The sequence below is a fragment of the Chaetura pelagica genome, unplaced genomic scaffold (genome assembly GCF_000747805.2).
Source record: "Chaetura pelagica isolate M959 unplaced genomic scaffold, ChaPel_1.0 scaffold76, whole genome shotgun sequence".
Classification (NCBI taxonomy): Eukaryota; Metazoa; Chordata; class Aves; order Apodiformes; family Apodidae; genus Chaetura; species Chaetura pelagica.
In genome coordinates this window covers 693,843-708,842 of record NW_009970723.1, presented here as the reverse complement: position 1 = coordinate 708,842, position 15,000 = coordinate 693,843, and the positions used below count along the sequence as shown (strand labels likewise).

General features: G+C 38.7%; 1 protein-coding gene across 1 annotated transcript in view; it reads right to left on the bottom strand.

Moving 5' to 3' along the window:
• Positions 1-15,000, bottom strand: part of ZFHX4 (zinc finger homeobox 4) — a 153,956-nt gene that overhangs the window by 2,935 nt on the left and 136,021 nt on the right. Inside the window, exons 10-13 of the mRNA XM_010006387.1 lie at positions 13,300-13,433; positions 12,948-13,148; positions 11,370-11,487; positions 5,164-10,557 (exon numbers count right to left, since the gene is read on the bottom strand). Coding sequence (XP_010004689.1) covers positions 5,164-10,557; positions 11,370-11,487; positions 12,948-13,148; positions 13,300-13,433 — 5,847 coding nt within the window. The remainder of the gene's footprint in view (positions 1-5,163; positions 10,558-11,369; positions 11,488-12,947; positions 13,149-13,299; positions 13,434-15,000) is intronic.

Here is a 15,000-nt window from a genome sequence, read left to right as displayed (position 1 = left end):
TAGTGTACACAGAACTGTAAAAGAGAAGCAACATCAGGAACAGCCCACTAGTGCATAGATAAGAGAACAATAGATGCAGGGTCTGTAATGGAAGATAGATGGGTATTAGCTACTTGGAAGCACTAATGGAGTGAACAAGAACAACTTTTAAATCATCAATATCCAGGTGCTTAGCATTACTTAGGAATAAAGCAATTAGGATTCAAAGGAAATAATTATCAGATTTAACAAAGAGGCCATTTAATGTCTGTCACCATATCATTACTCCTATTTAATGGTAGGGAAACACTAAGGAGTTAAAATGCATTGTGAGCATGGATTAGATAGCACAGTGAAACAAGTCACAGCAGTTATAATTAAAAAGTGGGTAATTGCCACAGTTACTGCACAGTAACATTGAAGATGCTATTGCTTGCCCCTACACTTTCAACTGGAAGTAAAAAGCAATTGTGTGTGGACCTTGCTGAAAATGTATTAAATGATAAATACTGTAGATGGAAAATGCGTGAATGATGCAATTAGTGTGAACTGCTGCTCCAGCTTTGTAATGGTTATTTGGGCTTGTCATTTACTTAGGACTTTTCTGACTTCTTTCTATTCTTAACCTCTTCAACACATACACATAATGTTGTCTTCAGTCTGCTCACACTGATGATGCCCAGAGCAGCCAATATGTCATAGTTACTCTATATTTTGGAATTTAGTTGAAATGCACAGAATTCTGTTAAATACACAGACAGGCTGCAATACAACAATGAAATCCATCTGTTTTATTGAAAGTTAAATGTAGGACTGAGAGTTCCAAAACTAAATGAAGAAAACTTGATGAAACTGATGCCCCATTTCCATACACGACAGGTGTAGAATAGAAAATCCACTAATTATGAAAAACATTTTAATCCTGCTGTTTTAAGTAACTATCAAAGAGCAGAGATTTCTGTTTCTCTTGAAGAAATTACAGGGCTAAAAATACGAAAAAATTAAACTGCTACCAATGGGCCAAAAGCAGACACAGAATAGAATTTAGTGCCCTAATAATAAGGAAAGTAATTGCTGCTCAATAAAATTTCTCTCTTGATAACATTTCAAAAAACACTAAGTACACAGTGATGTGAGCATTCTTGCAAAAAGCTGCTGTGAATCTTCAAGGCAGCCTAGGCTTAAGTGATGTGCAAAGAAAATATGGTAATAATGAAGACATTAAAAGGTTTATAGAACCAGTAATAGTAGCAAGAAGCAAGATAAAGCACTAGTTTTCTGCAAGGGATCATAGGCAAAAACACAAAGCTAAGAAAAAAGAGAATATTAATTTTGAGGACAGCTGAAAAGAGAAGGTGAACTCTTCTATCTACAGTCTGTAAAATAAGAAAGGACTTGAAGAACAAAGACTAAAATTCTGTATTAATTAGAATTCCACCAAATAACTCCATATTAGAAATTATGCTGAGCAAACATAGAAGTAATGTTGAGATTACTCTCATGTTGAGATTACTCTCAGCATTTGATGCTCAAAAGACGGTATTATTACATTATCTTATTATTATCAAATTATTACATTCTTACTAATGTCTAACCTAAAATTCCCCTCTTCCAGTTTAAAGCCATTACCCCTCATCCTATCACTACATGCCCTTATAAATTCCTTCCTCTGCTTTCCTGTAGGCCCCTGCAGATATTGGAAGACAGCTACAAGGTCTCTGCAGAGTCATCCCTTCTCCAGGCTGAACAACCCCAACTCTCTCAGCCTTTCTTTTGAGGAGAGGTGCTTCAGCCCTCTGATCATCTTTGCGCCCCTCTTCCGGATTTGCTCCAAGAGCTCCATGTGCTTCCTGTGTTGGGGGCTTCAGAGTAATACTCCAGGTGGAGTCACACGAGGGCTGAGTAAAGGGGGAGAATCAGCTCTCTTGAGCTGCTGGCCATGCTTCTTTTGGCCCAGCCCAGGATACGGTTGGTTTTCTGGGCTGCAAGGACACATTGTCACTCCTGTTGAGCTTCTCATCAAGAGAAGCATACCCACAAGTGAGAGGATTCTTTGACATATTATCCTCAAATCACACAATAACTCTAACATTAAAACCCACTTGTTTTAGAACAATATAACTGCATTTCAAGTTATTGGATCCTTTCATTCAGAAATAAAGCTATCTTATTTTGACAAAACTAGTTATTTTTGCACAGAAAAGTCTAGTTTGAGCACTACATAAAGAAGATAAAATGAACTGTAGTTGAACATTTCCATATTTTGTGATCTAGGATTATTTTCCAGTTTTCCATTTAAAACATTTTATAAAAGCAAATACTGCATTTAAACAATAGTATTTTGCAAAACTTAGCTGGGCTTTGTACTCTTTAGGAAACCCATAAACAACACTGGATGCAAGAACAGAAAAGTGAAATCCCTTATAAACTTGTATTAACCAGTGAAACTAGTGAGATTTGTTTATCTGCCTAGCAGGAGTAAAGAGAAACACACAGGGCAATTTTAAATGCTATGTTTGTCTTAGCAAACAGCAAACATATTATTTAAAAATAAAGATCTTACTAATGTAGGACAGAATGGATGGGCTTTGCCACAGGAAATAAAGTCACCAACCCTGAAGTTTTATTGAAAACAGGTAATTATTCTAATATAAGTGATCCCAGTGAGACTTCTTCTGAAGTGCATTTTTGGGATTGGGACTGAAAGAAGAAATGACACACTTGCAGTGGGATTCACAAGAAGCAGACTTGAAGTATAGGAGAGCAAGTACTCAGGGAGTTAGCTTCAGATAATCCTTCATGCAAAGAATGATGAAGAACTGTCCTGCTGGCTGAGAATATACATGCTGCTGGAAGAACTGTAGCAAAAGAAAAACCTGCTTGGAAGCCTACTTCCACAAATATGCTTCTTGAACAACTCTTAGCATCAAACAGGTGTGTTAACTGTCAGCTAAATCAGGGTAGAGAAGAAAATAGAAATGGCTTAATTAAGTGCAGAAAGTACTAGTGTTGAGCAAGTACTGAAGAACATCTGAGAATATTACTGGCTTTCTACAATGAATGATTAAAATAATCTATTTTTTTTCCATTCACTATGACTGCTCCATTATGTATCATTAGGGAATGGAGATTTATGCATGCAAGTATTTGCCAGGCAACAAAAAGGGAATGAAGGGGCTATTTAGCATATGGCAGAAGAAAAAGTAAACAACGAGATTCTAGTAGCTAAATTACACAGTGGGCTTTGCCCACAATGGGCTAATTAACCTCAAGAAGTTGCAAGATGAAAGAGGGTAAAAATCCACCTCAATTGGCAGTGCACTGCATATGCTATGGTACTAATAATTTAAATTTATCTCACAGAAGAGATATTTGGGGAAAATTAGAAAATCTGAAAATTATTATGGACCATAATAATACCTTTTGTATTATTAACAGGACAATTTATGGACTCTGAGGCTACATGGACACAGGCAAGTTGAACAGTACTAGAAAACATTTCCCAAAAACTGAAAACAAACCATCTGTAAAGTGAGAATGGTCACTGCCACTGTTTCGGCCTGGGTCAACTAGCACCCTCCTAAACAACTCCTGAGCACAGCTGAGATGCTATCATGGGTTCATGACTATTCCCAAGACTCACTTTGCATGGGGACTTCTGATTTTGAGAGTAAAAGAATGTAATACCTTTCTAAGCAAATTTAATTTAGTAGTACAGAAAAAGCCTGAGTTTTCTGGAGCCCATTTTACCTGAAGGTCAACTTAACCAAAGCGATTTAGCAAAGTAATATGGAGAAACCATATCTATAATTTCAATGAACAATGACCAGCCATTTTTGGACCTGAGCATGGAATGCCATTAAGAATGAAATACAGCAACTTTATATTTCCTTTATATGAATTCCCTATGCCAATAAGTGTTTGACACAAGCCAGAGGGCACTCAGCCAGAGACTCCATTGTGGAGGAAAGCCATTCTTATCCAATGAAGAGAAAAACAAGATGCTTTGACCACCACTTAGGGAAACAGTAACATGATCATCATCAGTCAAAGCACAGCTGGGTATCAGAGAAGACATTGCTACAGTCTTACTATGTCTAACAACACTGGTGATTAAGCCTCTACCTTACTTGCCAAAGTGAGTTGTTTTCTAAGTCCAAGTTTAGAGATCAACAGCAAGTGGAATTACTGGATAAAATGAGGTGAGGGGTCTTAATCACCTCCTTAACTCTGCTGTAGACATATTTGATATGAATGTGCAAAGTTAGAAGACGAATGGGAAAGCTTTAGTCTGCAAGGCTGCACTCACAATGAACTCTTGATTGCAAAACTTGAGCCTAATACAAGAAAGTAAATCAGGTTCATTCTTTGAGAACTAAACAAATCATTCAGCAGAAATCTTGGTTCTCCCACTTCAATGAAACTTATTGCAAGAGCAAGTACTTTCCAATGAGCAAAAACCAGAGTAAAACCAGAATCAAAACAGTCAGTAAAACAGTTACATGTTCAGTTGAAAATGCAAGTACAAATGAAGCGGTGTATGTCTGCAATAACTTTACAAACTAGAGGTAGGAGATATTCAGCAGTTCCTGGAATTTGGATCACAATGAGCTGCCATTATAAATCACCATCTTATCTTAGCAGACAATTCATCAGAAATATATTAAATGGCCTTGGGCAGTATTTTATTTTAAATATGTATTCTGAATTAGACAACAGATTGCACTGGTCTAAGGGATGGACCAAATGCCTGATGAACTGACAATGTGGTAAATATTTGGTGCTTCATCAGACATTATTTTAAATATTTGCATACCAAAAATTTACATACAAACCTCTAATCCAAGTTTTGCCTAAGGAGGTATCATTCAAAACAGACACACAAAAAAGCAAAACGATGCAATATTGCTTTTGTTGCAGAAGCCTAATAGGGACGTAAAAACATTTCTGTCAATTAGATTTCAATTAATTTTTTTTTTTTTTTTTCCCTGAAATCAGAGATATAGTTCAGGTTACAGCAACAAATGAGAACTGCACTGAATATACCTTATAGCAGTACTTTTTTTCTACTCACACCAGTCTCACAAGCATGATATGAATGTATATATGCCGTTCTGGTGAGACAGTAACTATGTAAGATGATCAAATTAATAAAATGAGAAAATCATCCCCTTATAGACTTACTGTTTGAACTTTGTGGAAATCCAGGTAAGGAGGATGGACCATTAATTCCAGGCAGAAGAACAGGAGGAAGGCCAGGTAGTCCTGGATAAGCTGCTGGCAAACTGATACCATGAAGAGAACTGTTGTCCATCATGCCTGGTTGCTGTACTGTTAATCCTAGCACATCAGTAGCCTTCTTTATGCGATCCAACTCTTGTTGTGCCATCAGCTGTCTAACAGTTGTAGGAGCTAAATAATCTTTCTCCCGATCTAGCTGACTTCCTACAGTTTCTCTCACTTTTGTAATATGTTGTTTGGAAAAGATATGATCTCTTATGGACAAACGTGCAGAATATTTCACACCACACAGAGAACACTCTGGCTTTGTTCCATCAGGTCCAGTCTGATTTATCATGAATGGCTTCCCTATGTTAATTTTGAATTTCTTTTCTTTAGCCCGGGCATTCTGAAACCAGACCTGGACCACACGTTTAGGCAGGCCAATCTCATTCCCTAGCATTTCACATTCCTGCATTGTTGGAGTCCGGTAGTCACTAAAGCAAGCCTTGAGAACTTTAAGCTGAAGATTACTCATCTGTGTTCGGAAACGTTTGTGGCCTGGCCGATCACTGCTTTTGGATTTAAAGGGATTGCTAGCTCCAAATGGGTTAGGTGAACTTGGATCAGCTATGCTTGAAGTTTCACTGCGGTCAGCATTATCATCAGGGTCATCAGTAATGTAGTAACTTTGGTCATGGTCACCATCTTTTTCACTGAAATGCATTGAGGGGCTTGTTAAGGAAAAGAGAAACTTATCATCAGTATTCTCATTTGTAGGTGTAGTTGCAGCTTTTGGTAGTGTGTCGTTCACGAGTGGTTTTGGTTCTTTGGGAGGTGATGCAGGTTTTGCATCCCCAGAACTGCCAGTCATACTTTCCATTTCATTGTTCCCCTCATCCCCTGTTGTGGCATCACTAATTGCTGTATTAATTGATGAAGTCTCATCAAAGTCAGTCTTGTTTTGATCATATCCGGAATCAGCAGGAGGGGCATTCAAATTTTCTATATCCTCACTAGACTCTGCTTTAAAAGAAGAGGGACTTAAGAGGTTCTTCGGTGACATTTCCGCAGTTTTGCTAACAGGAGTTGATACAGTGGAGGCTAATTCATTTTCACTTGATAATTCCGTTTTTGCCAATGACAGTGACGGATAATCAAAAAATATGTACTTTTGTGGACTTTCTCCTCCATCTTCAGTTGATATCAAAGGACTTGGAGGCAAACTATAACCAGCCTGTTTCCCTTCATTCCAATGTCGAGAGCGAATGTGACTTTCTAAAGCTGATTTTGCTTTAAACAGAGCTCGGCAGAAAGGACACCTTTTATGGGATTGGGCTGGACCAACTGCACGGAATTGTCCCTTTCTTTCTCGGGCTCTAGTGTTCTGAAACCAGACTTGCACAACTCTCTTTTTCAGTCCCACTTCACGTGCAATGTGATCTAGCATCTTTCTGGTGGGGTTGGAATCTAGTAGGTACTTTTCATAGAGTATTTCCAGCTGCTCTGGAGTAATTGTAGTTCTTAAACGCTTATCACGATGTTGATCTTCTCCACTGTTTCCTCCCTCTTTCTCACTACAGTTATTGTCTTCTTTATCATCTAGTTTTCGTTTCAGGGAACCAGAAACTGTACCAGGGTGTGCTGTATGTGATGAGCCAGTTTGTGGCGGCATCTGAGCAAGAGAACTGTTAAGTAACTGTCCAGTCATCAAAGGATTATTTGGGTCAAATATCATATAGGGCATATCCATTGGTCTTTCTAAAAACTGTGAGTGAAGAAATTGATTTTGGGCTGCTAGGAAATGCATGTGCTGGTGCTCTTGCCAAAGTTCTAGAGTTGGAAAGGCAACTGTACACTGATCACATTGGTACTGTAATAACTGAGGAGGTAGACTGTTCTGTAGAGAAGTCATTGAAATTGGTAACGGACTGGAAGGAACAGATGTGGTCTGTGATGCAGAAGGAGGTCTCCCTACTATCTGTGATTGCTTTTGTTGCTGTGGTTGAGAAGATGAGGGCTGAGGGTCAGAAGAGGTTACTGGTGTAGACTGCACTTGTTTGGTGTTTTGGGGAATTGTATCAGTTTGCTTAGAGACGGTTTCATTTTGTTTTGGTTTTTCTGTGGACTCAGGTTTAGGAGAAGCTTTCTCAGGTTCTGGTTTGGGTGATGGAATCAAAGGAGTACTAGAACCAGAGCCTGAGCTTGCTGCTGTGACTGCCAGGTTTTTTGATGAGTCGTTTTGACCAGAGACTGTGCAGTTCTTATACACTGTTTGATCAGAGGCATCCATAGAATCTTCAGTTTGGCTTTCATCTTGAGCATCATCATCTTCATCTTTATAACACTGCTTTTTCTGGTGTGTAATCAAATCAAAGATCCTGGGAAAAACCACACTGCACTTTTTGCACTGATACTGCATGTTACTAGTTCGAATGTAACGCTCATTTGTCAGTTCCCTTTTTTCATTGTCTTTAGTTTCAGCTTGATTTTCGTAACTTTTGCGAGCTTTTTGTCGTGCATTTTGGAACCATACAACAATAACTCGAGTAGGCAGGTTAAGTACAGTTGAAAGTTGTTCGATTTCATCATCCTTTGGATAAGCATTTGTGTCAAAGAAGTCTTGGAGGACACGAAGTTGGTAGTCAGTAAACCGAGTCCTAGATGATCTCTTGCTGAAAGATGCATCAGACTTGTAAGGTTCTACAGCTGAAGGCTGAGGATCTATTCTGATGTCTTCCAATACAGTTATGGGAGGGTTGCTGAAATTATACGGAGAATCTTTATTTCTCTGTCGTTCTTTAAACAGTGTATTACGAAACCAGTGCTTGATAACTTTCTGTGAAAGACCAGATTTCTCAGCCATTTCCTGGATCTGCTCTTCACTTGGAGAATTGTTAATATCAAAATAAGCCCGCAAGATTTTTAGCTGGTCATCAGTGATTCTTGTACGTGGACGCTTGAACTGAGAGTGCCGCAGGAAATTAGGATCTAATCCCAGCTGCTGCTGACAAAGCTGGGTGAGATCTGCAGATAAAGTATCCATTGGTGGCAACTGAAGAGCAAGCTGCGGAGGCAATGCAGGATGCTGCACTGGCTGCATCATAATTGGAGGGAAAAGAGGGAGATCAAGTGAAACAGGAAGTTGGACTTGAGGTGGGGCTGACGGTGGTGGTGGAGGAGGAGGTGGTGGTGGTGGAGGAGGCGGTGGCGGTGGTGTGGGTGGTGGAGCTTGCAAAGGAGTAGGAGTTGTGTTTTGAATTTTTCCATTCCCAGCTGAAGAAGACTGAGAAGGAGTTGGAGGAGGAGGTGGTGGTGGTGGTGGTGGAGGTGGTGGTGGAGGTGGTGGTGTTTCTGGAGAAGACGGAGAAATTGGATAAAGCTTGTCATATGCCTCCCTGTATTGTCGGGCAAATTTTTCTAATGCTCCATATGGAAAAAACTGTCCATGCACATGTTCTTGATGACTCTTTAGAATAAGAATGTTGGAAAAGAGCTTACTGCAGGTTCCACATTCCAGTTTGTCTGTGTTTTCACCTTCACCAGTCTTGCTTTTTTTCTGCACTTTTTGTCTGTTCTCATTGTATTGGATAACTAACTCAAAACCAAAGTTCTCCAACAAAGCCTTGGCTGCATTCCCCCTTGCTCCAGAAGCTATTCTGGGTGGTGGAATGGTTGGTTCTGAGGATTTTGGCTTCTTCATATCTTTGTTTTCTTTTAGTCCTTCATTCTCATTAGTAAATTCTTGCTTTGGCTTCTCTTGTTTCTCAGAAACTTCTTCTGACTCCTTATATGATGGCATATCCTTTATCAGCTGGCAATCTGTACTTAATAAGGTATTTTGCTCTGCTTTCATCAGCTTGCTACTTTGCTGTGGCTGTTTTTGGGACTGAAGTTGGGGTTGGGTAGATTGATACTGTTGTGCTTGTTGCTGCAGTATCTGTAGCTGGGTTTGGCCAACATGGTGCTGAGTTTGTATCTGCTGCTTCAAATCTTCAAGCAGTGATCCTGTCATGCCAGCCATTCCAGGCATACCGAATGTGGCTGAACCAGGCAAACCCAGATCTGGGCTTAAGCTAAATTCCGTCCCAGGTATATAGAATGGGAAAAGGAACTGAGGCTGTTGAAATTGCAGCAGTGCTTCTGGTGTCATTGGAAAATGAGGCAAAAAAGCTGGGTTTAGAAACTGGGGTTGAAAGAACGCAGCTTGCTGTTGCAGTTCATGTTGTAGTTGCATTTGAAGTTGTGCTGGTGACTGGGGTGGGTGATGTGTAGGCTGAGCAGAAATTAACTCAGAGGCTTGCTTCTTATTTAATTCTTTGGCATCTAAATGTGTTTCTTTGCTGTTAACTGCTGGTAAGCTCATAGATTCTAGCATTCCTTGGCTGGGGCTATTAACATTCCCTGTTACACTATTTCCGCTACTTATGTTACCACTTGGTTCTAATTTTGCAGCCCTTGCCTTTGTCTGATGAAGCACAGATCTCATGTGAATTTCCAATGTAGAACTTTGGCTATATGCGACATTGCAAATGCTGCATTTGTAGGGTTTGTTGTCAGTGCTGCTGTTGGTTTCTTGAGGGACGGGACTTGATGCTTCCTGCAAAACCTTTTTGAGCTTATGTAAATGGGACACTGAGTTATAGTGGACCAAGAGAATGTTCTTCTGGGTGAAAGACTCTTTACATACTGTGCACTTATATGGGCGAGATGGATCTAGAAATTTTTCCATAGTAAAATTTGGCCCTTTTCTAAAAGGTAAGGTCCGCTTTGGTTCTGAGCTCATATCATCTGGAATAGAGCTACTATCACTTCCTACAGGACTTGCTTTACCTTCCTGGTCCATCTCATAATCTCTTTCTATTTCCTGTTCTAGTGCATGGTCTTCTTGTGGCATACTTTCACTTTCTGCCCAGAGTTCACCATTGACAGGTAAAGATGCGCAGAGCTGCTGAAGTTCAGCTTCATTGAGCTCAGGGTGGCCTGCTTCCAAGTGTTTTTTTAAAGCCTGGAATGTACGGAAACTACGTTGGCAAAGGCTACACATGGTAGCTGCCCGAATAGCATGATACTGGGAATGTATCTGAAGCTTCTGCATAGTCTTAAAAGCCAAGCTACAATGGTTACAACGGTACTTATAGACATGGCGGTCAGAAACAGAGAGCTGTTGCTTCTTCTGCTGTTCGTTTAGCTGATCCGTCATTGAGTCATTGGTCTTTATATCTTTACTGCTGCTCTTATTCCAATCTGGCATTTCAGTAGATTCCTTAGGTGGCTTCTGTTCCTCCGTTTTAATTTCCACTCCAGTTTTTGATTCATCGATCCCAGGGGTACTTTTCTCCTCTACAGCACTTTCACCTAGGCAAAGAAAGTTAAGTCTCTTTTACACAAGTAGAAGAAAATAGCACATAGTATTAATGTGTTTTTTTTCATCAGAAATCCAGAGAGGCAACTGGCATGCCATGTGTTGGCCTAATAGAGTATAGAGACCCATCCCTGCCCTAGAGAGTAAAGCAGACAAGACCAACATAAGGATAAAAAAAGTAAAAAGATCCGAACATGATGATCTGAATGTCAGTGGCAGTTGGCCTGGGAGAGGCACAGGGCTTGTCTTTGTCATGAAGTGGGAGTTTATTGGCACATTAAATGCACCAACCAAAAAAAAGAAACTAAGGAGTGGGAAAGAGGGAGGTATTAGAAATGAGGTCAATAGATAGGACAGGTGATTAGAATGGAGGAAGTTAATCTAAGGAGAGAGGGAAGAGCATGCTGTGAGAGGTAGCAAAGTAGCTTCCCAGCACAGAATACAGAAAGGGTCCAGGACAAAAAAACTGTTTGGAAAGGCAGGTTTGCCTAATATTCCCCATCGATGTTGGTGAAAGTGCCACTGTCTTTTGGGACTGGGACTTATTTGCTAGTTAAACAAGGAGAGCCTTACCTTCAAAGTTGCTAGTCCACTACCACAAGCAACACACATGTGGCATACACATGTATGTTAGTTCTGCATGAGTATAGTCAGCCAAACTCAGGCCTCTGGTTATTTTTCTCTTTTTATCTCCGTGGCTACATGCAGGCCAAAAAAGGACTCACTTCACTAAGAAACAAATGGTTTCTAAATTTCCAAATTGCCCATATCTAATTCTTACATGTCTGGGCTTTTTCTTGCATACCTGGATACTTCCCAGATCCCTCAGCTGTAATGGTTGCAGGTGTGTCACGTTCAGATTTTTCTGAAGCAGCTGCTGGCAATAGCATACTATTGGGCATCATGACATCTGGAACAGGAACCTTTGAAAACCAAGAACAAAGCATTATTACAGGAAAAGTCACACTATTTAATACTATAAAACAGTATGCAATCATAATTCAAAAGATCCACCATACATGAACCAAAGATTATCAAAGTACCTGGAAAGGATGGGAGAGGAGAGATTTCAAAGTTGCCCCACTGTCAGAATAGAGGGAACCATGGAGAACTTGAGCAGAATGCTAATAAACATCAATAGGGATTATTCCACATTATTCCAGTTTCCTGAAATGGTCTGGGAAAGTTAAATTTCTACTGTGTTTTTATCCCAAATTCTGTATATGCTCATCACCACTAGGTACGAGGAACCTTAGGCCTTCAGTCAAGAGCTCTTTCAATTCTTTCTTATTTTTGCCACTTTACTTGGGAATTAGGTATTAGGGCTACAACCACAACTGTATAATGAAAGAGGAGTCTATAAATATGGAAATAAATCCTTAAGGAGGTGGATCCTTGAGATTTCCAAGCGCATTTCCTTCTAAAAAGGCAAGACAACCAGAGTCAAGGTGTCTTAGAAGGTCTGTTTTCTAACTGATTCTATGAAATAATAATAAACACTTTCTAGACCTTGTTTCGTCTTTACTGATGAGGTTTGAATGGTGCTGAATCATAATTTTTCAAAGAAATGTATTATTTTACATAGTTTGTGCAATTCTGTAGCAAAGAACAGGATTTTCTTGGTGAGCCTGGAATGGGATTCATTCTCTAAATAGAGTTTGCTGGTTATAGTATTTATCCCCATCAGGGAGAAACCAGTTCAAGGCCCTGTCTGACCCAGAAAAAGATACTTGAAATAAGATATTCCATATCCTAAAGAACTGACCTAACAGGATTGCTACCAATTTTTTGATTTGTCTTTTTGTTTCGTATTCACATTTTATTCAGAAAAAAACCCCCAAAAAACAAACAAAAATAAAACAAACAAACAAACAAAAAAACACTAAAGGGTCTCAGGGTCTTTTATGCAGAGTCAGAAAGTTAGAAACAGGACATTCTGTACAATACAATAATCGTATGCAAGTACAGCAAGTACAGACCAGCTATAGCCAGGAATTCTTCTGCATTCAGTAAGTACATTCTAAAGGCAACTCCTGTTATTCTACAAATATTTTACAGCTCCCATTATATAAACAGGAGTCACAATACCTCTGAGACTGGATATTATTAGACCTAATTTGCAGACATGCACTTAGAGACATTGACAGGCTTGATTTTTCGAAGGTTAACGTCAATGAGGAACTGCAGGTTTTCAGCACCTTTGAAAGCCATCTTCAGTCATTTTCCCAAGGGATGTCAGTGACTGGATGACCTGGCAACAGAACTGAGGAGTCCTGACCCCCTCCCCTCCTCAGGCTACCTGAATACTATAACACAACAAATACATTGCCCAGAGGCCCAAGTACATTTCTGTAGCATGTGCATCAGTATTGGGAACACTTACTGTCATGAGCAGTTTCTCCACACAGTCAGGGGACACACTGTGCAAATGGGTTAAATGAAGCTGGAGATGCATTTTGTTGCTGAGGACATCCTGGCAGAGGGGGCAGCAGATAACAGGTTGCATTGAATGCTGTGACAGGACATGCATCTGGATACGATTTGGGTCCCTACTATTGTAGTTACAATAAGGACATTGATAGAACTGAAAAAAATCAAATTAAGATGCAGACTATTAGTTAGTACTTTTAATAACTTGCTGGTAATGCTATTTCAACAGCATATCATCTCTGTTTCATTCTTGAATTATTTGAAAGAGTTCTGGAATGCAATTAAATTGTTACATTTTCCTTTACCTGCTCATGACAAAATTTATTGTCCTCTGGAGGCTTTGATTTTTTAGCTGCACCATCCTCTTCTTTTGCCAGAAGAAGCTGTTGTGCCCCTACCACAGTGTTCACTTTTGGTTCCTTCTCTGGTGTGACTATTCCTGTTCCGAAAACATAATTTTTAAGAACATATTTTAAACTTCAAGATATCCTGGTTTACAAAGAGGCTGTGATTCCAAAGGTATATATTGTCTTTGAAGGTCTTTTTTTTTTTTTTTTTTTTCTTAAATTCTGAGAAAAAATACAGTTAAATAAAACAGCTCTGGTAAACACTAAGGTGAAAATACACTTTTACTCTTGATGGGGATGCTATAAACACATTTGAAAATGGACTCCTCTCTACAGTTTATATAACTTTAGGTTGTTTTGAAAGATTAATCAATAATGTGCTTCCTTTAGTAGCTTGGTATGAAGTTGCCTATTACATTGAAACAAATCAGCTTTCGCTTAAAAATCCTGTTTTTCAAAATAATTAATTTGCTGCTGTTTAATTATGCTCTCTCTTTTCTAAATTGTCTGAGCAATATGATTATTGTGCAGTTTTGATAACTCCTGTCTGGTTACAATTCCAAAGCTAAGAATAGTGAGGCTTTAAAAGAAATACTGTGGAGAATAGGATTTCAGAGTTAACTTAATATTAATTATATACAAAGATTAGTCATTTGGGATTGTCTTAGATGTTTACACTGTGAATTTTTGCAGTCTGGCATTTGTGATGAAAACCAGAATATAATTGTTTTCTATGGATAGATCTACTATTAAGTATTAAATGCTATATTTAATATTATGCCTGAACTAGCTGTGTAATGCGGCCCAGTCTTGCACACATCAAAGGAAAGAGTGCAATTCTAATTTCCAAGTCAGTCAGAAAATTCTTTCCAGCGTCAATTTGCCAGATAATCTCTTCTGCTAGGCTGGATATTACAAGAGCATTGGGTACGCATGTCACATACATCTCACGACAAACACAAAACCTCATTTACCAGCCATTCCAATCTCATCATAGTACGGCATCATCTGACCTTTTTTCTGCTGTTTATTATGAGTATTTCTAATTTTAACTTTCAATTTTCACCATCTTCCAGTCAATTTGCAACTAAATTATTTCCAGGGTGAGGACACTATCACTGGACACTGGGTGCAAATACATCTTGAAATGCAATGAAGCTAAACCATTGATTGCTATCAGACCCAACGTAAATATATAGTCCAGGGGTAATCTGATTGTATGCTGTGCATGAAGATTTATCTTGATTTTTTTCAATGCACATAAGGTTCATATAAATGAACAAATTGCACCTCATTGCACAATAACCTAAGATTAAATTTAAAATAAGGTCATGGATGTTTTGGCAACAAAGTAAATGTGAACAAAGAAAATATTTGTGTTTTTCTGTAGACAAAACAGAGAACTTTTATTATTATTATTATTTATTATTATTATTATTTTCATATAGGCTTTGTGCAATATTTTATATTAAAGAAGCAACATTAAAGAGAAGTAAAATAAGAGAATAATTTTCACAGTAAATACCAAGTCCTCATGGTACAATAATAAAAAAATGAAAACTGGATCATATAGGGACATTTTCTGAAGTGTTTTTTTGTTATTTTTCAATAAAACAATATAAAGGTATTTTATTACTTATAGATTAATGGTGATTTCCC